This window comes from Trichechus manatus, unplaced genomic scaffold, assembly GCF_000243295.1.
Source record: "Trichechus manatus latirostris isolate Lorelei unplaced genomic scaffold, TriManLat1.0 scaffold00217, whole genome shotgun sequence".
Classification (NCBI taxonomy): Eukaryota; Metazoa; Chordata; class Mammalia; order Sirenia; family Trichechidae; genus Trichechus; species Trichechus manatus.
The window spans coordinates 1515845-1541359 of record NW_004444153.1 but is presented as its reverse complement, the minus strand read 5'-3'; the positions used below and the strand labels follow the sequence as shown (position 1 = coordinate 1541359).

The following is a 25515-nucleotide window of genomic DNA, read 5'->3' as shown; positions in this document are numbered from 1 at the left end:
CCTTGGGTTCCCTATCACCAGCTTCCTTGTCCCCTTCTGCCTTCTGGCCCTTGTCACTGGACTACTGTACCTCATTAGTCCCATTTGGTTTTATGGGGCCGTCCATTCCCAGGCTGAACGGTGAACCTCAGAGATAACTTCACCACTGAGCTAAAAGGGTGTATGGGGGCCATACTCTCGGGGTTTCTCCAGTTTTTTAACATCTCTGTTGGTTGGCATATATGTCATTAAATATGGTCTTATTGCTTTGCATTATCCCTAGCTCTCTCGTCTCACTTATGGCCTCTATTTGACCCATGACTGCCTATTTTTGGCTACCTTACATCTCACAGGATGGAAGACCAGAAATAGAAACAAGAGGACATAGTGGTTGAAAGCCACACGGGATCATCACAGTTAAAGTCGATAAGATCAAGGATATAGCAAGGCACTTAGTCGTAGGAAGTAGGTGGAAGTAGGTGGCTACTGTAGAAGGAGAGAGGAAGCTATAGATCAAGGAAAATAAATAAAACAAAAGATAAAGGTCTTACAAGAGCTGTCCACATGGAAAACAAAGCTTCCTAGGTTTTTTTTTAGAATTATAAAATGTAAGAACAAATGCATGGGTGAATTTGAGAATGAAGAGGGAAGATACTGAACTATTACATATTATGTATTCTTCTTTGATGAAAGTCATCCATGTCTTTTACATTTCATTTAAATTTTGGTGATTTTAATGATTAATAACTTTTAATCATTTATCAGTAATCAACTAATAAGTTTTGTGCCCTTTAAATATTTTTTTCACAGGAAAGAGCACATCATGAGCACAGATACTATAAGTCAGAAGTGGGTACTTTTAATCCTCCTTTGTTTTTGAAGGGTGTTGATTCCTACCTCAACATTTTACAACAGTTGTTTCTGAAAGAATTTTTGATTGGACAATGATACTATTACTCAATTATATATTACTGAATTGATTAAAATTCATGGAAACAGGGTTGACTTTATTTAATGTTTAATTGTGAAACATCTAATACCATTTTTGCCCTGATATGTACACAGTTACAGCAATTTTTATTTTTATTATTATTTAATTGACCAGTAAAGTCAGTAAACTGAATTATAAGCACAAGTTGTAGGAGTTAATGACCAGTTTCAAGAAGGTCAGCCTTGCCAGTTCTGTTCTATTTCAATGACAGCTAGATGAGTCAGTTCAATATAAAAAGGATTTGTGGACTGAAGTTTCCATCATCTTATTTTAAAATGGTCAAAACGGGTGTTCAAGGAGCTTGGACTAAGTTTACCCAGTGGCAAACACAAAATTATAAGCTAAAGATAGACTCAGTGATCAGTTTCAAAATATTAATAATTAGGCAGATTTTTGACTTTAGCATGTGTGTTTCTTAATCCCCTGAGTTCAAGGGACTTGCAAAATTATAATAAATCTATTGTTGCATTTAAATTATGTCTTTTTCTTCTTTTAGGTGGATCTTCTTGTTCCTACCAAAGTGACCGGCATCATCACACAAGGAGCTAAAGATTTTGGTCATGTTCAGTTCGTAGGTTCCTACAAACTAGCTTACAGCAATGATGGAGAACACTGGACTGTGTATCAGGATGAAAAGCAAAGAAAAGATAAGGTAGGTCATCCAGGTGGTTTGTAAAATGCACAACTGAGGATCAAATTGTACTCAAATTTGATTGAATGAACTGCTTATGCATCTGTACTGAGAATAATGACCACATATACTGTAAAATGGAGTCCTGGTGGTGCAGTGGTTAAGAGATTGTCTGCTAACCAAAAGGTTGGCAGTTTGAATCCACCAGCCACTCCTTGGAAACCCAATGAGGCAGTTCTACTCTGTCCTAGGGTCACTATGAGTTGGAGTCAACTTGACGGCAACAGATTTGGATTTTTTAATACTATAAAATATACATTAAACAAAAGCCTTTAAAGAATAGATCTGTAAAGGAGCTGGTAGTCAAATATGTAATGGTGTAACCTATAGAAAATAAATTACTGGTAATATTTTCCATATTACCAATTATCTAACATCCAACTATGTAAGATTCAGCTTATATTTTATAACCCTAACAGAAACTTGAATGATTTATCACAAGGCACATGTAAAAGAGCACTGTTTGAATAAAGGATAATTTTATTTTTATTATTAAGACATATTTTTGACTTTAGGAAAAAAGTGTTCTTGGAGAAGAATGTCTCAAAGGTTAACTAAAGTATTTTGAAACATTTTAAATCTCCTTGATTATTTTGACAATTAGGAATTTTAGAAATAGACTAATTTTGATATAATACTTGTTCATCAAAATAAAAAAAATGGGATGTTCCTCTGTTCAGTTTCCTTGATTGTATTTTAATTTATAAATTTGTTAAATTTTTCTTTGGCCTGTATAATCTATGTTTTATTTATATATAAGCTCTTTTTTTTTAAAGCTTATACCATTTTGAAGATTTTTCATAGTATTTACTAGTCTCAACTTCTGTGGGACCTCTGGAGAGAAAGCACTCAAGGGCAATATCAATGACTAATTTCGATTAGATGTTAAAATATGACCTAAGATGGATCAATGAAATTGAGCAGTTTGTTGCTTAGAGTCTTCCTGCAAAAAAGCACTAGCTTTCTGAAGACATTATCAGAAACAAAATCTCTTCGTTCACAGATTTTTAGGGAAATACTACAAACTTTGCCATATAGATTAAGTATTTTTGAATTAATAATAGTTTTTCCATGTAATCTAGATATTTTGTTCCTGTTGAACCCATACAGAGGTTGGCAATCTCATCCAGGATGCAAGGCAGAGAATTTATAAATTTTCCCAGAAAGACTAAGCATGGAATGGGTATTTCAGTCAGTCAACAGAGTCAGAATTCAGTTCACATAAAATTCATTTTAGGGGAGACATATGTTTAGGTTAAGATTATGAAAGCCACATCCATTTACATTTTAACATCTCAGAACACTCATATAACTTCTCAGGGCACAGTCATTTAACATCTCAGAATACAGGCATTTTACATTTTAACATCTCAGAAACTGGTGTATCTTGAAGTATCACAGTTTAATTGGAAGCCCTTACTCTTTCCTAGAAGAATATAAAAAAATCATTCTGTATTTTGTAATCAAGGCATTTTAGATTCAGTGGTTATGGGGTATTTTGTAAGACTGTTTTTGAATTTATTCGATTAGATGTTGACATTGTCACAATTTATTGTGATTAACTATTTCTGTTTTTGTCGTTCACCTTTTAAAGGAGGCACTCTGATGCTTAGAGAGTGCAAATATCTTTCACAAGATGACCTTATAAATTATAAAGCTCTTGAAATTAACTTTAAGTCAAATAAATATTTCATCCATTAACTATGTAATATTCAAAAAAAACCACATTTATAATAGTGAAACTCCTATATAAGTTAATTTAGGGAAAAAAATCTAAAAACATGGCCAAACTGTTAAAGTGGTGACCTACTTCTTTGTCTCCCTTTACACTAAACATGTGACTTAATAATTATATATAATTTTTTTTCTTAATAGAATATAAGTTTGCATATTAGTGCATTTTATTTCATTATCTCAATCTGAAACATACAAGTTTTGTGTTAAATTGGTCAAGTGCTTAATAGTGTTCAAGTTTCTGTATCCTTCCTGATTTTATATCTACTTGTACTATCAGTTACTGAGAGAGGAGTGTGCAAATCTTCAACTATAATTGTGGATTCATCTGTTTTCTTCTTGCATTTCAATCAATGTTGGTTTCATGAATTTTGTAGCCCTGCTATTAGTTGCAAAAATAGTTGGGATTATAATGTCCTCCTGATCAAATAATCCGACATCGTAGGAAAATTACTTTATTCCTGGCAATATTTTTTGGCCTGAAATCTACTTTGCCTGATATTAATAGAGGTACTCCAACTTATTTGGATTAGTATTATCTTGGTATATGTTTTATCATCCTTCTGCTTTTAACCTACTTGTGCTTTATATTTGAAATACATTTCTTCTGGGCAGCGTACAGTTGGGTCTTCCTTTTTTTTTAATCTGACGATCTCTGCCTTTTAACTGGGGTACTTAATGTAGTTGGGTTTAAGTCTGTCAATTTGCTGTATGTTTTCTATTTCTTCCATCTGTTCTTTGTTTCCTTTTTCCTGCTTTTCTGCCTTCTTTTGAAATAATTGGACTTTTAGTCATTCCATTTTATCTCTATTGTTGGCTTATTAGCTCTCTTTGTTTTGTTATTTTAGTGATCACGTATCAAAGCCTTTTGTGTTTTTATACCATTTATGTATGGTATAAGAACTTTACTATAGCATACTTCCTTTTCTCTTCTCTCAACTTTTGTGTTATTGTTGTTATACGGTTTACTTTTACATATTTTATAAATTCCACACTACATGAATATCATTTTGTTTAAGCAGTCAATTATCTTTTTAAGATACTGAAATCATAAAAAATTATTATATGTACCCATGTAGTTAGCAACTCCAGTGTTTTTTTGTTTTGTTTTGTTTATCTGTTGTGTAAATATTTTCATGTATTATCATTGCCCTTCTTCCTAAAGAACTTCTTTTAGTATTTCCTGTAGTGTAGACTTGCTGGTGTTGAATTTTTTCAGCTTTTGTATGTCTGGGAAAAAAAAGTCTTTATTTCATCTTGATTCTTAAAACATATTTTGCTGGGTGTAGAATTCTAGGCTGATGTAATTTTTCTTTCAGTGCTTTAATGATATTGCTCCAGTGCTGCCTTCTTGAGAAATCTCATCATCCTTATCTTTGTTTCCCTGTACATAATATGCCTTTTTTCTCTGGCTTCTTTTATAATTTTTTCTTTATCATTTGTTTTGAGTTATTTGATTATCATGTGCCCTGAAGTATTTGTTGTCATCTTTCTTGTGCATGGTGTTCATTGAGGATTCTTGTATCTGTGTGTGGGTTTATAGTTTCCATCAAATTTGGAAAATTTTGTCTATTATTTCTTCAATATTTTCTTTCTAACCTTTTCTTCAGGGACTCCAGTACATTTGCTTGAATTTATCCCAAAGTTCACTGATGCTGTACATTTTTTTTTTTTAATTTCTATTCCCTGTTTCATTTTGGACAGTTTTTTATGGCTATGCCTTGAAGTTTACTGTACTTTTCTGCAACGTCTAATCTTCCATTAATTCCATCCAGTGTATTTTTCATCTCAGATGTTGTAGTTTTCATCTCTAAAATTTTTATGTTGCTGAATTTTATATATTGTCTTAGCTTTGCGAACGCATGGACTATAGTTCTAAAAGCTGTTTTAATGTCCTTGTCTGCTAATTCTAATATCTGTGTCAGTTCTGAGTCGTTTTCAATTGATTTATCTCCTCATTATGGGTTGTATTCTTCTGCTTCTTTGCATGCCTGATAATGTTTTATTTGTTGCTGATAAAATTGTGAATTTTAAACATTTTGGATGCTAGATATTTTCGTCTTGCTACAGTTATTCTTGAGCTTTGTTCTGCTTCACAGTTAAGTTCTTTAGAAATAGTTGTTTCTTTCAGAACTTGTTTTTAAGCTTTGTTATGTGGGACTGCAGTCTTGGGCTAGTTGTTCCCCAATACTGTACCCAATGTCCCATGAATCTTGAGACGTTCACTATGGTTAGTGGAAATAGGCACTATTAATATGTTACTACCAGGACCTTTGACTTCTAACCATTTTAGGTATTTCTTTCCTCTACCTTGGGTAGCTTCCTCACACATATTAGGTGATTAGTTTTCAGCTGAATGCACAAGAAGCACTTTTTGCCAGTTTTTGGAATTCTATGCCTTGTTCTATGAACTCTCAATGCTTTGGTCTCCGTGCACTCTCAGCCCTGTCTCCTCAATTCATTCCATCAACCCGGTTCCATCTGGATGTCCTTCATCCCCCGAGTGGCAGCCTGAAAATATTCAGGGCAGTAAGCTGCTGTAACTGTGAGACTCTCCTCATTTATTTCCTCTCTCTCAGGGATTACTGTTCTTCATTGTGAGGTTTCCAGTATCTTGTAATCTTCTATTTCATATACTTTGCACAGTATTTTCTTATTTCAGTTGGTGGGGGGGGCAGGTAAATTCAGTTCCCATTATTCCATCTTGGCCAGAAGCATAAGTGACAGAAACTGTAAATGAAGAGTATGGATGACATAGAATAATTGTGAAATCTTAAGTATTAAAAGCACTCCCAGAATTTTAGACTAGGACAGATGCCACTGTTTACTGACTGAATGATCTTGTACACATTCTTTAACACCTCTAAACTTAGTTTCTTCATCTGTCAGATGGAAATAATAACAGTATAATACCTCATAAGTTTGTTGTGAGATTTATATAAAGTAGTTACCACAGTGTTTGTCACATAAGAAGAACTCATTAAAAACTAGCTAGTAGTATTATTATTAAAGGAAATTTTTAGAACAAGTAAAATAAAATGACTCCAAAATCCTATGAGCCTGGTAATTGGAAATGTGGGATCAAATGATTATAAGAGCCCTAGAAACTTACCTCTATAAGCATGGGCAAAATATATTATAGCTGTAAATCCATGGACTTAGGAACCGTATTTATTATAGCATGATTTTGACATTCCCTAGATAAGTATTACTACAAAGAAATAGGCTCCCACTAGGCAAGTTGGAAAATTGTGAGAGTAAATTGATGCATACTATTTACTGAAAAGCACAAAATTCTCACGAGACAATAAATTGCAGTAATATGTATCCAATGTGAAAATTATTGTAATATTAAGCCATTTTCATATTATAAACCTATGACAACTGGCTACACTTAGCCAGTTTAACCAGTGATATTTAAATTTTGCCAGTTTGTTTGAAATATCATAGCCAATTAGATAAGTTTACTATTTATTAATGGAGGAGACAACTAACATCCATAAACTTTACATAGAAATGCAACTATTAAAATTATAATAAAGCAGTACTTTATGTAGAAGAAGGAACTAAGGGCATTGGACTTCCCTATTCCTACACAGAATGGAATTTTATAAAATAAATGAGAAAATGCTTTGCACAAGTTCTTTGAACACTAGGAAAGATAGGTGATACATATATATATACACACACACACACACACATATATATATATATACACACACACGTATACCAAAAAACCAAACCCGTTGCCATCCGGTCCGCAGAGGAAAGATGTGGCAGTCTGCTTCCATAGAGATTCACAGCCTTGGAAACCTATGGAGTCTGATGAGTCGGAGAAGACTCAGTGGCACTAAGTATAGGGTTTCCAAGACTGTAATCTTTACAGAAGCTGACTGCCACATCTTTCTCCTGCAGAGCGGCTAGTGGGTTCAAACTTCTGACTTATTGGTTAGCTGCGGAGCGCTTAACCACTGCACCACCAGGACTCCTACTGTATATATATTTATATATAATTTTTGTGCTTGGTTATTATCACTAGCTACTTTGGCTATAATTTTAAGTATCCTTCATAAGTGTGCTTTCATTCTTTAGAGTTAGGTGCTATGGAGTTGGTTCCAATCTATAGAAACCTTATATACAACAGAAGGAAACACTGCCCAGTCCTGCGCCATCCTCACAATTATTGTTATGCTTGAACCCATTGTTGTAGCCACTGTGTCAGACCATCTCGTTGAAAGTCTTCCACTTTTTCACTGATCTACTTTCCTAAGCATGATGTCATTCTCTGGGGACTGATCCCTCCTGATAACATGTCCAAAGTATGTGATGCATAGTCTCACTATACTTGCTTCTAAGGAGCATTCTGGTTTTACTTCTTCCAAGACAGATTTGTTTGTTTTTTTAGAAGTCCATGGTATATTCAGTATTCTTTACCAACACCACAATTCAAAGGCATCAATTCTTCTTCAGTTTTCCTTATTCATTATCCAACGTTCACATGCATATAAGGCTATTGAAAACATCATGGCTTGGGTCAGGCGCACCTTATTCTTCAAGGTGACAGCTTTGCTTTTCAACTCTTTAAAGAGGTACTTTGCAGCAGATTTGCCCAATGCAATGCATCTTTTGATTTCTGAACTGCTGCTTCCATGGGTGTTGATTGTGGCTCCAAGTAAAATGAAATGCTTGACAACTTCAGGCTTTTCTCTGTTTATCATGTGTTGCTTATTGGTCCAGTTGTGAGAATTTTTGTTTTATGTTGAGGTCTAATCCCTACTGAAGGCTGTGATCTTTGATCTTCGTCAGTAAGTGCTGTAAATCCTCTTCACTTTCAGCAAGCAAGGTTGTGTCATCTGGATAATGCAGGTTGTTAATAAGTCTTCCTCCTATCTGGATGTCCCTTCTTCATATAATCCAGCTTCCTGGATTATTTGCTCAGAATACAAATTGAATAAGTATGGTGATAAGATACAGCCCTGACACCCACCTTTCCTGACTTTAAACCACACAGTATCCCCTTGTTCTGTTTGAACGGCTGCTTCTTAATCTATGTACAGGTTCCTCTTGAGCACAGTTAAGTGTTCTGGAATTCCCATTCTTTGCAATGTTATGTATAATTTGTTATGATCCACACAGTTGAATGTCTTTGCATGGTCAATAAAATAGGTAAACATCTTTCTGGTGTTCTCTGCTTTCAGCCAGGATCCATTTGACATCAGCGGTGATGTCCCTGGTTACGTGTCCTTTTCTGAATCCAGCTTGATTTTCTGGCAGTTCCCTGTCTGTGTACTGCTGCAGAGACTTTTGAATCATCTTCAGCAAAATTTTACTTGCATGTGATATTAACGGTATTGTTCAATAATTTCGACATTTGGTTGGATCCCCTTTCTTGATAATAGGTATAAATATGGATCTCTTCTAGTCGGTTGGCCAGGTAGCTGTCTTCCAAATTTCTTAACATAGACGAGTAAACACTTCCAAGGCTGCATCTGTTTGTTGAAACACCTCAGATGGTATCCCGTCAATTCCTGGAGCTTTGTTTTTCATCAATTCTTTCAGTGTAGCTTGGACTTATTCCTTCAGTACCATTAGTTCCTGATGATATGCTACCTCCTGAAAAGGTTGAAAGTCGGCCAATTCTTTTTGGTATAATGACTCTGTGTATTCCGTGCTTCCTGCATGGTTCAATAATTTCCCCATAAAATCCTTCAATATTGCAACTGGAAGCTTGAATTTTTTTGTCAGTTCTTTCAGCATGAAAAATGCCAAGCCTGTTCTTCCCTTTTGGTTTTCTAAATCCAGGTCTTTGCACATGTCATTATAAAACTTTACTTTGTCTTCTTGAGCCTTTGAAATCTGCTGTTCAGCTCTTGTACTTCATCATTTCTTCCTTTTGCTTTAGCTACTCGATGTTCAAGAGCAAGTTTCAAAGTCCCTTCTGACATCCTTTTTGGTTTTTTCTTTCTCTCCTGTCTTTAATGACTTCTTGCTTTCTTCATGTCCTTGATGTCATTCCACAGCTCATCTAGTTTTCGGTCATTAGAGTTCAACGCATCAAATCTATTCCTGAGATGGTCTTCAAATTCAGGTGGGATATACTCAAGATCTTACTTTGGTTCTCGTGGACTATTCTAATTTCTTCAGTTTCAACTTGAACTGCACATGAGCAATTGATGGTCTGTTCTGCAGTTGGCCCCTGGCCTTGTTCTGACTGATGATGCAGAGCTTTTCCATCATCTCTTTCCACAGATGTAGTCGATTTGATTCCTGTGTATTCCATCTGGCAAGGTCCATGTGTATAGTCACCACTTATGTTGTTAAAAAACGATATTGGCAATGAAGAAGTTGTTGGTCTTGCAAAATTCCATCATATGATCTCTAGCATTGTTTCTATTACCAAGGCCACATTTTCCAACTACCGATCCTTCTTCTTTGTTTCCAACTTCTCATTCCAATCACCAGTAATTATCTATGCATCCTGATTCCATGTTACAAACTTCTGCAGTCTGATCAATTTCAGACTGCAGAAATTGGTAAAAATCTTCAATTTCTTCATCTTTGACCTTAGTGATTGGTGCGTAAATTTCAATAATAGTCATGTTAGTTGGTCTTCCTTGTAGGCGTGTGTATATTATCCTATCACTGACAGCGTTGTACTTCAGGATAGATCTTGAAATGTTCTTTTTGATGATGAATGCAATGCCATTCCTCTTCAAGTTGTCATTCCCAGCATAGTAGACCATAAGATCGTCTGATTCAAAATGGCCAATAGCAGTCCATTTCAGCTCACTAATGCCTAGGATATTGATGTTTATTTGTTTCATTTCATTTTTGACGATTTCCAAATTTCCTGTATTCGTACTTCGTGCACTCCACATTCCGATTATTAATGGATGTTTGCAGGTGTTTCTTCTCATCTTAAGTTGTACCACCTCAGTAAATGAAGGTCCTGAAAGCTTAACTCCAACCACGTCATTCAGGCTGATTCTACTTTGAGGAGACAGCTTTTTCCCAGTGTATTTTGAATGCCTTCCAGCCTGAAGGGCTCATCTTCCAGCACTATATCAGACAATGTTTCTCTGCTATTCGTAAGGTTTTCACTGGTTAACTCTCTTCAAAAGTAGACCGCTGGCTCCTTCTTCCTAATCTGTCTTAGTCTGGAAGCTCAGTTGAAACCTGTCTGTCATGAGGTGATGTTGCTGGTATTTGAATACCGTTGACATAACTTTCAGCATCACAACAACACGCAAGCCCCCACAGTATGACAACCTGACAGACGCGTGAGGTCTTCTTTAGAAAAGTCCTTTGAATTACCAACACATCTTAGAAAGTAATTTTTCTGAGATTGAACAAGCCATCTTCTATTGATTCTTAATATTTGTGTCTTGTTTTCCATAGTTACTTTCCTAAAAAAAAAATTTTAAATATTTACAAGTGCTAGTTCAACTACTGGCTTTTCTTCACATAAAATAATAAATAAATGGAATGTTTCAGTGCAAAACATGTATCCGGGATGTAGATGCACCTATCAAAATAAATACTTAGAAACAAAGATTTCTGACTCCTTCTGTTTTTATTGACTTCTTGCTTTAATAGATTTTGGGGTAGATAGATGTATAAGTCCAGTAAAGATCCAGAAACTAGATTACTTCAGAAAAATAATCGCAAAATACTAGCAATTTACTAGTTATACTACAAGTAGTGTAAATTAAATCCTAAAAACATAAGAATGCCCTTTCTGTCTGTCATTAGTCAGAACTGACTAAGCCTCAGGAAAGCAATAGCAAGGAAAAAATATGTGTACACAAAATCCATTGCTGTCAAGTCAATTTTGACTCATAGTGACCCTATAGTGACCCTGTGTCAGGAGAGATCAGTCCCTGGAGAAGGACATCATGCTTGGTAAAGTACAGGGTCAGCAAAAAAGAGGATGGATTGACACTAACACGGTGGCTGCAACAATGGGCTCAAGCATAACAATGATTGTGAGCACGGCGCAGGACCGGGCAGTGTTTCGTTCTGTTGTTCTTAGGGTCGCTATGAGTCGGAACCGACTTGACCACACCTAACAATGATAACAACAACAATAGGACAGAGTAGAACTGCCCCATAGAGTTTCTAAGAAGTGGTTGTTGGATTCAAACTGCCGACCTTTTGATTAGCAGCTGAGCTCTTAACCACTGTGCCACCAGGGAGTGTCTAAATATAAGTTTAAATGTATATATGTGTGTGTACATACACACCAAAAGTCAGTTGAAGAAAAATAAATTTTAGGATAATTTTAGGGATTGAGATGAAATAGGATATTACCAGTTTCTTTATTCCAAAGAAAAAAGCTCCTATGGTATGAATTCAGGTTTATTTAAACACCATAGTTTTATGAATAATATATTGGATAAGAAAAACCTTTTTCATTTCTAATCTTTCCATATAAGTACTCGTTCTGAAATTAATTATTGCTTTACTGTAGCTTACAACCTGAAAAATTAAATACTAAAAGTGTCTGTCAAAAGCTTGCAGTTTTCCTACTAAATTTAGTAAAGAAACCACTCCGAGAGTATAAAACAAATGTGACTTTCACTGAGCAAAGGAACATTTGACTTTCAAGTCAGTAATATATCTGAATCCATGTTGTAGAAAAATATAAATTTAGTTAACTGCTAGAAAATATTGTAGACTAGAAAGAAAGAGAATTGGAAAGTATGCACTGTAATTAGACATTGCTATCACATGCTCAATTACAAAAGATTTAATGTGGAATTTTGCTAAAAAAATAATAAAACAGACTACTTAAGTAAATTATAAATCCTATGAAAGCTCTGTGAGCGTGGTGAGAAACTGGCATCTCAATGAAGAGAACAGACATTTATTTTTCTTCTGTTGGCTTTGGTGTGTATGTACACATGCATATATACACACATTTAAGCTTATTTTTAGACACTCTTATGTACACATGGAGCCCTGGTGGCACAGTGCTTAAGAGCTATAGTGAGCTAAAGCTGCTAACCAAAAGGTCAGCAGTTCAAATCCACCTGCCCCTCCTTGGAAACCCTATGGGACAGTTCTTCTCTGTTCTATAGGGTCGCTATGGTCGACTCAATGGCAACGGATTTTTGGTTTTGTATGTACACATTTTTTCCTTGGCATTGCTTCCCTGAGGCTTAGTCAGTTCTGACTAATGAGAAACAGAAAGGGCATTCTTATGTTTTTAGAATTTCATTTACACCGTTTATAGTAAATCTAGCAAATTGCTATTATTTTGAGGTTGTTTTTCAGTGGTTATCTAATTTCTGGATCTATATTAGACTTACACATCCATCCACCCCAAAATCTATTAAAGCAAGCAATCAATAAAAACAGAAGGAATAAGAAACCATTGTTTGTAAGTATTTCCTTTTGAAATGTGCATCTACAAAACATCTCACAGATATATGTTTTGCACTGAAATATTCCATTTATTTGTTATATTTATTTGAACAAAAGCTGGTAGTTGAATTAGCATTTGTAAATATTGATTTTTTTTTTCCTTTAGAAAAGCATCCATGAAAAACAAGACACAAATAATTATTAGGTTCTTTAAGAGCGTGTTTAAAAAAATACTGAAACTTTACCCAGGGTGGAGCCCTGGTGCTGCTGTGGTTAGGCATTCAGCTGCTAACCAGAAGGTCAGCAGTTCAAATCCACTAGCTTCTCCTTGGAAACCCTATAAAGCAATTCTGCTTTGTTCTGTAGGGTCGCTATGAGTTGGAATAAACTCGACGGCAACAGGTTTGGTTTTTTTGGGGGTTTACCCAGGGTAAACCCTCTTTTTAGTCAGTTTTTTTTTTTTTAAATAATGCCATGTATTAATCAAGAAATACCCAACAATATCTGGTGTATTCTTTAATTCAGTGGTTTCCAAAATTGTCTAATTATAACACTCATGGGGGAGCTTGTTAAAAACAGGTTTCTGGATATTCTTGCATCCTACTTTGGTGAGTGTTGTCTGGGGTCTTAAAAGCTAGCAAACAGCTATCTAAAACGCATCAGTTGGTCCCAGACCACCTGGAGTAAAGGAGAATGAAGAACACCAAAGACACAAGGAAAGTATTAGCCCAAGAGACAGAAAGAACCACATAAACCAAAGACTTCATCAGCCTGAGACCAGAAGAACTAGATGGTGCCCGGCTACCACTTATGACTGCCCTGACAAGGGAACACAGCAGAGAGTCCCTGATGGAGCAGAAGAAGGGTGAGGTGCAGAAATTAAATTCTAGTAAAAAGACCAGAATTAATGGTCTGACTGAGACTGGAGGAACCCTGGAAAGCATGGCCCCCAGACTATCTCCTAACCCAGAACTAAAAAAATTCCCAAGGCCAGCTCTTCAGACAAAGGTTGGACTGGACTGTGGGACATAAAATGATACTCGTGAAGAGTGTGCTTCTTAGCTCTATTAGATACATGTGACTAAATGCACAGCTTCTGTTCAGAGGTGAGATGAGAAGGCAGAGAGGGTTGGAAGCTAGTTGAATGGACATGGGAAATCAAGTGTGGAAAGGAGGAGTGTGCTATCACAGTATAGGGAGAGCAATTAGGGTTACATAAAAATGTATGTATAAATTTTTGTATGAGAAACTAACTTGAAATGTAAACTTTCACTTAAACCACAACAATTAAAAAAGAAAAAAAAGAAAAAACTGGGTTTCTGGGTCCAGCCTCGAACTCTAGGGATCTGCTGGGAATCTGAATGATTACAGAGGTCCCAAGTGATTTGACTAACATGTAAGTCTGAGAAAGATGACTCTAACTGAAGCTAAAATCAAAATGAAATATTTTGAAACTAAGTGTAATTTTGTATTTTTCTAGTCAGAGCAGAGCTTATTATACAGGCAGTCCCTAGGTTACTAACATCTGACTTATGTACAGTTAGGAACCAACCAACGTAAAGCCTATTATATTAAAAATTCAAGGTACATACAATGGTTAGTATTAACAAACAGCACCTACTTTGCGAAGCACATCAAAACATTATTATTACTACTGTATTATTATGTTAAAGATGTTTAGTGTATCTGGAAGTGTTTCTTTAATGTTTTTTATGCATAGAGGCTGCACTATATACTAAGACATGCATTTGACTAACTGATATTAGATATGAACCATACCTAACTGTTACAACTTAACGTACAAATTTGACTTAAAGATAGACTTAGAAACGGAACTCATTTGTCAACCAGTGACAGCCTGTATTATGATTCTTTAGGACTTTGGTTGGCCTCTAATTGGCTAGTGAAAGTCAATATAAATCAGTTTCTCCAAAATTAGTTTAGATTTTTAAAAATTTGCCAATTACCTTTTGAAAATCTAAAAGTAAATATGTATTAACTTTAAATAAATATTAAATTGAAATAATAGACTTAAATAGTTCGGAACACAGATTAGGTGGAACTGCCTAGAAGGATGTGACATTTATATTCATTCAAGGTCAACAGGCAGTTATTGTCTACTCCCCCAGATACTGTGTGGGATAGAAAGTCTGAATGCAACATACTGCCTCAGAAACATTCACAGTCTAATGAGGAGCTTGGGAAAGGTGGAAAAATTTTGATACAGCCATCTTATTTTGAAGAATCAACATATAATCAGCCAAGTGATAGAAACAACTCTAGAGAAGTAATGGAGGCCCTGGGTGGCGCAAGTGGGTGATTGACTACTAACCGAAAGATTGATGATTCAGACCAGCCCAGAGGCACCTCAGAAGACAGATCTGGCAGTCTACTTCCAAAAGGTCACATCCTTGAAAACCCTAAGGAGCAGTTGTGCTCTGCAACGTATGGGGGTGCTTTGAGTCAGAATCAATTGGACAGTGACTGGTTTGGGTTTTGATTTAGGGAAAAAGTAGTACATAAATTATGGCAGTGTCATAAAAGGCCCTGACCCTCCAAGAGAAAAAAGAGTTCTTGGTTCCATCTCTGTACCTCTTTCTTTTTCTCAACATGGGTGTGAAAAATAGAAGCAGCAAACAAACCAATCCTCATTTCTAAACTCACCATAACCTGTATTGGAGATTGTATTCAAATCCAACAGTCATTTCAGATACCACAGAACATTCTGTCATTCCCGCTGAAGCTGGCACTTTCAGGGAGGTGAAATTAAATTTGAAAGTCTAAAGCCTCAAAAGTTCAGCTCTCTAGTGAGGCAGAGGTCAGAGGAGATGTCAGTACGGTAGTCAATAGCCATGCTATTCTTTTGAAATTTGTTCTGGGTGACAAATTTAGAATCCGAAGAATCCCTTAGTACGTAAATAAAATAGAATCCTCTATGGGAATCAGTGAAGAAGATTATAGAAGAGGAAAAAACAAAAGGAGTGAGCTAATCTTTCAAGGTGGAGCAGCTGCATATTTCTGGTCAGGAGAAAAAGGTCAGTTTCTCTCGATATTGCATGGACACCATCAGTCGCATCCATTCTGAGTCTTGTTACTGTTTTCAAGGCAGAGAGGGGAAGAAAAGAAGCTGCTTTTCTGAAAGCAATTTCCAAAAACTAATAGGCTTTATATAAAATACTAAGATTCAAAAATAGCAAGTGAATTGTGATTCCACAGGATAGAGGTTCATGTGTAATCACAATAGTGTACGTAGGTGTTTGGTGAATGACTTAATTAGAACTGAAGTTAAGGAGACAACGATATAGTTTCAGCATTGTCTGAAAATAACAACAGTGTTATTTGAATAAAAGCCATCTGGTATCAACTGCTATTTAGAACGTTATCTTCCTTCTTCCTTATCGTAATTCAATATTATGGGACCTGAATAGGATACATGTTGGTGTGAGGAATACAGAATTGTCTACATTCAAGTAAAAATGGGTGTTACTGGATTTTTGAATTTAGAAAAACCTACTTAAAAATGTTTCTATTTTGGCAGAATGTAAAGTTCAATGATGAATTTATCCTTTTTAGATAGTCCTGCCCAGGTTTGGATAGAGGGAGATAATAGCTAATGTTCCTTTTTTAATGCAGTAAAAACTGCATGGATTAAGAGATTGGGAAAAAAAAAAAAAAAAGTGTAGTCTTGGGTATTAATGTGGTAATCAAGACTGAATGAAGGCTGACTAAAAAAAAAAACTGTTCTTGTCAAGTCAGTTCTGACTCATGGCAACCCCACATGTTACAGAGTAGAACTGCTCCATAGCATTTTCTTGGCTGTAATCTTAACAGAAGCGGTTTGCTAGGCCTTTCTTCCACTGAGTGGTTGAGTGTGTTCCAACCATCAGCCTTATGTTAGCTGCTGATAGCAAACCACTTGTGCCACCTAGGGACCTAGGCTGATAGTAGACAGAGACAAAATATTTAGTTGAAAGCATGCAAAGAAAGAAACACTAATTATTTCCACTGTCTGTGTATACTGACTATCAAATTCAAGGCAATTCCGTAATTTATTTAGTTCTTATGTTTTCTTATGTTTCATACTCTTGCAAAAATAGAATGGGAGGCTGTGGTAGTCCAGCACAACTAGATGGTGCCCGGCTACCACCAGCGACTGCTCTGACAGGGATCACAATAGAGGATCCCGAATAGAGCTGGAGAAAAATGCAAAACAAAATTCTAACACATACACACAAAGTTCAGACTTACTGATCTGACAGAGACTGGAGAAACCCCAAGAGTATGTCCCCCGGACACCCTTATAACTCAGTAATGAAGTCACTCCTGAGGTTCACCCTTTCAGCCAAAGATAGACGGATGCATAAAACAAACAATAATAGAGGTAGCTCAACCATGTACGTACTAAATGGGCACACCAGCCCAGGTGCAAGGACAGGAAGCCAGGAGGGGACAGGAAAACTGGTAATGGAGAACCCAAGGTCAGAAGGGGAGAGTGTTGACATGTTGTGGGGTTGGCAACCAATGTCACAAAACAATATGTGTATTAATCGTTTAATGAGAAACTAGTTTGCTCGTAAACCTTCATCTAAAGTACAACAAAAAATTTTAAAAAGAATGCCTAGTATGAAAAAATTCCAAACTAATAATACAGAAAAAAAAAAGAATGGGATGCATGTAAATTTTTCTAAATTCTCTGACCAAGAGGGCCACATCTTAGGAAATACCCAAGTACAAAAGAGTTATTTTAGCAAAGTGGAAGTAGTTTGCAGACCTGGATGGATTGGTAATGGATCGCCCCATTGAACAAATTTCAGTTAGGAAAGCATCATATGGTCACCAATGAGTAGTGTAACAGCAGTTGTTAAGGCAGGCAGACAAAATGATAAGGGCAGAAGGCTGTATGCAAGTCCAGAGGCAAACAGACTGAGTTGGATCAGCTGCAAGGAGGACTGTATTTCCATTTCCGTGTTTAACATGAGCTCCAGGTATCCCACCTACTGCAAGTGTTTGTCCCTGAACCTAGGGTAGAGAAGGGTACAAGAACGAGAATGGAAGGGGAAAACAGAAAATGGGACTTATTGGATATAGGTGATCAGGAAGTGTGTTATTAATTTATATAATTGCAATTGTAGGTTACAAAATCGAGTGACTACATAGATGCTAGAAATGAAGAGACTAGCTAGAGTGACAGACTAGCCATATGTATAATTAGACACGTTTTTTCTTTTTTAAGGAGAGCCTTAATTTTAAGAAGTCATGCAGTTTATTTGGAAACATCAATAAAAAGGTAGTTGTCCTTCTTCAAGGATGGATTTTGAAGATGCAACAAAAATTTTTCTGAGTGTTATTTCACTTTATTTAGTATTAAGACTAGCAATGTAAAGTACACAGTTATTTTTAGAAAACGAAGTATTTAATTTTCTTATGATGGTTTTTTTTTAACCTTCTACATAAAAAAAGAGCATAATACTTATCTAAGGACACACCATCAGGTGGGAGAAATAAAACAAGCAAACATCAGGAACAAAATCCATAAAACATCAATTTTGGGGGTGGGTTGCAGCAGAGAGGAAGAAAAACTCCCCTGCCGCTATGACTCATATTTAGTGACAGATAACATACCAGCACAGATGCTATGAAATGCAGTTCTCAATGAGTTTATGGAGAAAAGAGAAAACAATGCAGGGTAATAAAATGCTGAGGAATGGATATATGCTTGTTCTTTTTGTTAACTATCTTAGGTGCCCCAAAACTCAAAATTTCTTTATTTTCAGGGAATTTGATAAACTACCTTAAATGTTGAAACTGTACAGTTTTACTAGTTATCAGATGTTTCTGTGTGAATGGGAAAATGTGTGTGAAAAATACAAAAGATGTGTTGCATAGCACAGTTACAAAGTAAAATGTTCATAAATAAAAATAATTAAACTTTTTTTATTATTTCATGCTTTATAGCCTTAATTTCCCTAGTGCTTAAATAACTAAAAACTTAAAATTTCCTAATTTTTTTATCTTCCAAATCCTCTGTCACTCATCAGAAGTTAGTAAAAAAGCTCTCATTGAAAATTCTGAATATCTCATTCTTATGTTTGTTTTATATATCACTAGACATAATTGTATAATGCCAGTACTCCACAATAGAAAGCAAATGTTCCTTCTTTGGTTTGTTTGGATCATGCTGCAAGTTACTGTTGTGAGGGATCATCAAGTGTTAGCCTAATTGATTGATCAGGCTACACACTGAGTAAAAATGTTAACATATGAAAAATATTGCTTGGTCTTCGATCCCCAGTAGAATGGCCAAGGGTATCAAATTTTGATAATTTTTTTAACTCAAGTATGTTATCATTTATTAAAATGCAATGGTAAATCTAATGAAAGCAGAAAATTTTAGGTGAAAGAAAATTATTAGTATTTTTGCTAAACAACTTAAAGGTTCCTATTTGATATGAATCTGCTAGTTATCATTCTTTCTCTGAAAATCGGGGCCCTGGTGGCACAGTGGTTAAGCTCTCAACTACTAACCAAAAGGTCAGCAGTTTAAACCCACCAGCCGCTCCACAGGAGATGTGGCAGTCTGCTTCTGTAAAGATTTATAGTCTTAGAAACCTTATGGGACAGTTCTACTCTGTCCTATAGGGTCGCTATGAGTCGGAATTGATCAGTCTTGAGTGTGACAGAACCACAGTATTGTTTTAGTTATTGGAAATATGCATTAACCATTGGCAGAGTCAGAATTGACTCAAGGGGTAACTGATTTACTGGTTAGAATACAGCAAAAAAAAAAAAAGTGAAACTTTTTGTTTCTAAATAATCACCAAACAACTAACATTTTTATTATTCAATATAGTATATTTTTAGGATAAAAAAGTCCTCATTGATATTAGTTCTATATGATACATATGTCATTTTTACTAGCCACCATTAGCTGCAACATGTTGAACAATTAAAATTCTCTCCTTTAACACTTTCAAAATGACTTAATTAATGTTCCAAACTTTTTTCTACTTTTTCATAGTTTAAATCTGAAAAGAACATAAAAGATACCTATTAGAGTTCCATGTTTATGGGAAACTATAGAAGGATTCCTGAACCTTCCACCCCTATAAAATGACCCATTTGTCAGTGAATTTCAGTGACTGTTCATATACTTCTTTTTGTTGAGTTTTAAGATGAAAATGGATTAATATGTATGGAGCACTCATGAGACAAACACATCTGTACTAAGCCCCTTAGGACCCTTATTAAAAAGTCAACACTTTTCTCATCATACTAAAGCTTCTGGTGTAATTTGAGACCCAAAACTGATTAAAATATTTTTTAAAAAAGATGGACTCAGTGATTATACCTGCAGGAAACAACATTCCTCCCAATTTTTTCTGAAGTTGTGAAGAAATGACCAATTTTCTGTTTTCCAATAAAGCTAGAAACAAAATTAACTTTATACAAATAAATGAAATATTTAATATTTTATAATAAGTAGTGGAAGGTAGTTCTTAAAAATTAGTGAAAATAATGTAAGTTTCACATAGACAAAGTGTGCTTTTATATATTTTCTTCTTTTTGGTGGTACACCAAAATCTATAAATGATAGCAAAGTTGATATTTTCCTCCTGATATCAAGTATATGTTAATATTCAATATACCCTCAAACTCATTAAGAGAAAAAGACCCAGGATTCAGCTGAGAATAAGGCAGAGTTTGTATCTCCTCAGGTTAAGGCCAGGATTCCGTATTCTGTTCATCTAGGATTGCCAGATTTAGCAAATAAAACTACAAGATGCCCAGTTAAATTTGAATCTCAGATACACAATGAATAATTTTTAGCATAAGTCTATCCTAAATAATTTATCTAGCAAGCTATCTGCATTATAGATTTCCTCGATCTTCCAGCTGGAGCAAATAGTCTACTGAGAATACTCAGAAAAAAGGAGAGAGGATAAAGGAGAATACACTTCTTTTGTGCCTGGGAAAACACACACATGACACGCACATGCACACACACACCCGTTTCAGCTGCGAGATTCCACTTTGCCATCTCATCATCCATCTCCAGGATTCTCTTCTCCCACTTCCACTCTTTTCCCCTGAACACCCATGTAGCTTGGAAGACACACAGCTGAATGCTTAAATCAGTCTGTTCATACATATAGCTCTGTACTAACTCATTTCTGACTGGGATAGGGTGAAACTCTGCAAAGAGACATGGAGTAGGAAAAGGTTCGAATGTGGGGCGGGAACTACCAAAGACATCAATTTCTCTACTGCGACATCATTTAGATATCTACCATGAAGGGGTAGGGCCAGGCTACAAATTGTTCTGATGAAATGGAAACTGCTGGGTGTGATTTAGGAGATTCTGAGAGACGAGCCTTGAGCTTCAACAAACAGATTACTCCGCATTTTATAGAAAAGACAAAGGAAATTGCTACATTATTGATTTTAGACTAAAATGAAAAAAATTGGAGGACTTTGTTTTCTTACTATCCCAGGTAAAATCTCCTGGAGATAGCTTTGAAAAGTAGATTATTTTCCAATTCTTTTTTTTCTGTAGAAATATTTCTTATGGCAGTCGGAATCTGAGTGCTAGAAGGCAGGTAGTTTAAATACATAGCTGCAGTTTAGAATGCCATGTTTTATGTTTCATAAATCTTTATAGGAAATCATTCTATGTGATACATTTCCTAGGATATTCTTCTTACTTAAGAAGACTTTTATCATAAAAGAGGTTTAATATGATTGCATGTCCTACCTACTGACTTTTAGACTAAGCATTCTAAATATCAGTGGGTTTAGGAGAAGGAAGATAAGTCAACAGGGTAAGAAACTTTGACTTTGACTTTTGCTTGGGTCTTTTTTCCAAGGTCAAACATAATAACAAGAGAACATATGAACCTATCAGTGAAATTATTCTGACTCTTATTTAGAAGCTGCCCAGTCTCCAGTCACTTAGAGACTTAGAGAACAAAGAAACAGTTCACAGAAGGAATGGAGCTGTGTACTCTCTACCCACCCTTTCCCCTCTCAGCAGGCTGGATTGGATCTCATCAAATCCTTAGTTCAACTGGTAACTCTCACAGCAGACAAGGGAATCACCAATATTACTTAATGCCAGTTTGCCAGCAATAGAGAAATTGATACTGATGGGAAGAGTTAGGAGATTTCCTACTCTCACGCATCTTTGAGTTAGTCAAGTTTTTCACTGAGAATCTAGATGTTACAAGTTCTTAAAAATACTCTCAAGGATGTGCCATTTCATCCACTGTCCGAAGATTCCAAACCCCCAAAGGATCCAAGAAAGAATGAATTTTAGAAACTATCACAGCTCTTTTCCAATCAACAGGTAAATACTAGCCATCTGGATTTCAAGTCACATAATTCTCCTGGAAAACCAAGAAGACTATGTGATAATTTGAAAGGGACAGAAATGTAACCCTTTATTGCCAGCGTAGAAGACAAGTGCACAATGCTTTTTTTTTTTTTTTTGGTCCAATTATTATTGGAATCTCTCATTTTTGCATTGTGGAGGAAAAATAGCCTGCTAGAGAGAGCAACAGAGTGCAAATAATACCTTAAGAATTCTCAGTGAAAATCAAATTGGTGGTTTAGTAAAAAATTTCCTGTGATATAATCAGATCTATATACACTAGGAGCATGAAGTAAATCCAGAGCAGGTCATTGAAATGCAGCATTCCCTGAAGCCAAAGACCTACTTTTTTACATAACTACAGTATGGAAAAAACTTTAGAGCCCCAAGAAATCTGAGAACAACAATGGAAGAGGAAATTATTTTCTTGGGGAATCCATATATTCGTTTTAATGTTTTAAAATAATTCATGCCCTACTGAAGAAAGCCTATGGAACTTGCCTCCTTGTGTCTCTTTTTAACTTTCCCCAAGAAGCAAAAATGTTCTATAACTGAACCTTTGAAGTTAAACCTTTGGATTCGCAGTTTGAAAGCCTCATGTAATTTCAGTGAAGGAGCTTGGGAAGCAAAGAAATCTCTGAAGCAACCAGGTCCATATTTTTTAAAGGACTTCTGGAGCAAAACAACATTTTGAAAGGAACACAGATAAAAATTTCTATAAAATATGAAATATGCTACAGAATTATTTATATATGTCACCATGCTCTGTAGCCTTCAGAAAAAACTAACTGCAGTTTCTCAGGGGATTTCCAATTAATCCCAAATAGACGGCCACAGTAATACTCTCCAAAGAACTTATAAACCTTTGCAGAAGTGATATTAAAGGAATACAGAAGAATGGAGATGTCGATATGTTTTGCTACTGAAATTTGAAATGGGACAAATAATACTAGTCACTAGATATATTTATTAGGCTTGTGTCTGTGAGAAGAACTATCATCCAGAAATTAAATGAAAAGAGCAAATAAAGAGAGTAGAGCAAGAGTGTTGGGTTTAGAAAGTGTGCCCAAAGGTCACAATAAATAAATTTTGATGGGTTGAAATGTCAGGATTTATTAAAATAATCAGAAAACAGGTTAAGTTCATAATTAATTTTGAAGCCTAAATGTCTGTACAAACTTAGCACATGATGTCTGAGAAGGTTTGGAGACAATCCCTTCAGATAATTGAGGTCCTTTTCAGACTGATCAAGTATCAAAAAGTCCTCTGTAAAACCTACAGGCCTTCAATACCAATTACTCATATTACACAAAGTTAGATGAACTGTACAGCGCTCTCTAGAATCACATGTGCCTGCAAACACTACGCCTGGACCAGATTTTGACACATCTTGGACTAAACAGAAAAGATTCGCTAGAGAAAACATTGATTAGTCAGCAGTTCGTTTCAAGATAGCACACATGAGCAGACTCAAGATTAAGATGTATCTGGTATACCTTGCGTAGAAAATAAGATGATCAACTCCTTTCAAACATGTAGAATAAATAAACTGATTATCTAATGTGTCATAGCTAGTGGTTGATATGAAAACAAGGCCTCTTTGCATTGAATCTATAACCTATGGATTTCATGTATTATATTTTTCACAAATTAGGATATGTAACCCTGTCACTATTCCTGGTTCCATCTCAAAAGAAGTTTCTGTGTAAATCTTTTTTGAATTTCTTCCCCTGTGATTTATATACAGATATGTTCAACTTCTGACAAGTTATTTAGGTTGGTCATGGCTTTATATCACTTGCAGCTTTGGAGGGCAGTGGTTCTATTCAGGATGCATCCAGTTGGAAGATGCACTGATAGCATCCTGTTCCTCTCTGTTGATGAGGAATTTTGCTTCAACATTGTTGGGATTACGATAGTGAAGGCTGATCCCCTAACTCATTTTTCTGTCAACTAATGATCAATATAGACTCTTGTTACCACAGTCTCACAATCCACCATGACCAACAAAAGCCTTTTTTTTTTTTTCCGCTTGATGCATCTTTCAGAATGTAATTCTCAACATGGACAATTTTCCAAAGGAACTTTCCTAGAATATTGGAATTTACCTGGAACCTAGTTTCCTGTTTCCTCATTACAACGGAAAGGATGCATTTATATTTAAACTAATTTTGTTACCCTGTTCCATTGGTTTACGAAAACGGAATGCAGAGAAAACTATCAGGAATGATAACAGCCATTCAATCATGAAATGGTTTCAGGATGTTGGTAGATTTTCCTAGAAAATTGAATTCACTGATTGCTAGAGTCTATGTCAGCTAAAAGAATCAAACTTCTGGTTTCAATTTTTTTTTTAGTTCAGTCACTAACAGAAGTTTCAGACATGCTGAGAAGGGAGAGTGTTGACATGTTGTGGGGTTGCTAACCAATGTCATAAAACAATATGTGTACTGACTGTTTAATGCGAAACTATTTGTTCTGTAAACCTTCATCTAAAGTACAGTAAAAATTTTTTTTTTAAAGTTTCAGACATGCAAAACTTCCAACAAGAATATTTTTTTAATTGGACGTTAGCTCATACCACTAACTGAAACTTTTAAAAAATAATTTTCCACATATTTTAACATATTTTTTTTTTTACTTTTTAATAAAAAGGTTTTTTTTAATGTTTCAATATAGGGAAAAGTAGAAAATAAATTACAGATTAGCCTAAAACATTATTGACAAAGTAGTCATAGAATTAGAAACAACTAAAGTTTCTCTTATAAACACCATATTCAAAAGGAAAAATATTATAATTAACTTTGTGTGTGCATACTAATTCTGTGAAAATTGTTACATAAAGCTTTATATCACTTAAAACATTGATTCAAGTTGCAACCCTGAAATTTTGGCAGTCCAAAAAATATAAGTAATGCTGATACTAAGTATATAAAGATGAGTTTTATGATATGTAACCATAAACTAGTAAGTCTTTTATGTCACCCAAAAAGTCAAATTTTATACTCACATAATATATAAATTGTTACTTTATGAAATAGATATTTAAATCCTAATGTCCACTATTTTTTAAATAGCTAATAATTTTAACTAGGAATTACTATTTAGAAAATGTCATGAACTCAATGACATTCAATGAGATTGAGATAAATATAAATTTCTATATCTGATATATATCTATTATACAGATAAAAATTTGGTAAAATCCTAGCTTAAAAGAAATTTTGTGAAAATATCCAAAGTTTATTTGACTGTAAGATCAGTCATGACCCAAAACATAATAAAATAATTTAAAATATTAATCTTAAACTGAACTGATAGAAGTATTAAATCCATAACGAAGCTCTACTCTATATTTTGAGCTGTCCAGGTTATAACTACATACCA

At 35.2% G+C, this 25515-nt stretch overlaps 1 protein-coding gene across 2 annotated transcripts in view; it reads left to right on the top strand.

Moving 5' to 3' along the window:
* Positions 1 to 25515, top strand: part of EDIL3 (EGF like repeats and discoidin domains 3) — a 517953-nt gene that overhangs the window by 487049 nt on the left and 5389 nt on the right. For both annotated transcript variants that reach the window (XM_004388844.1, XM_004388843.1), the window contains one exon: positions 1467 to 1622. In XM_004388844.1, the coding sequence (XP_004388901.1) occupies positions 1467 to 1622 (156 nt within the window). The remainder of the gene's footprint in view (positions 1 to 1466; positions 1623 to 25515) is intronic.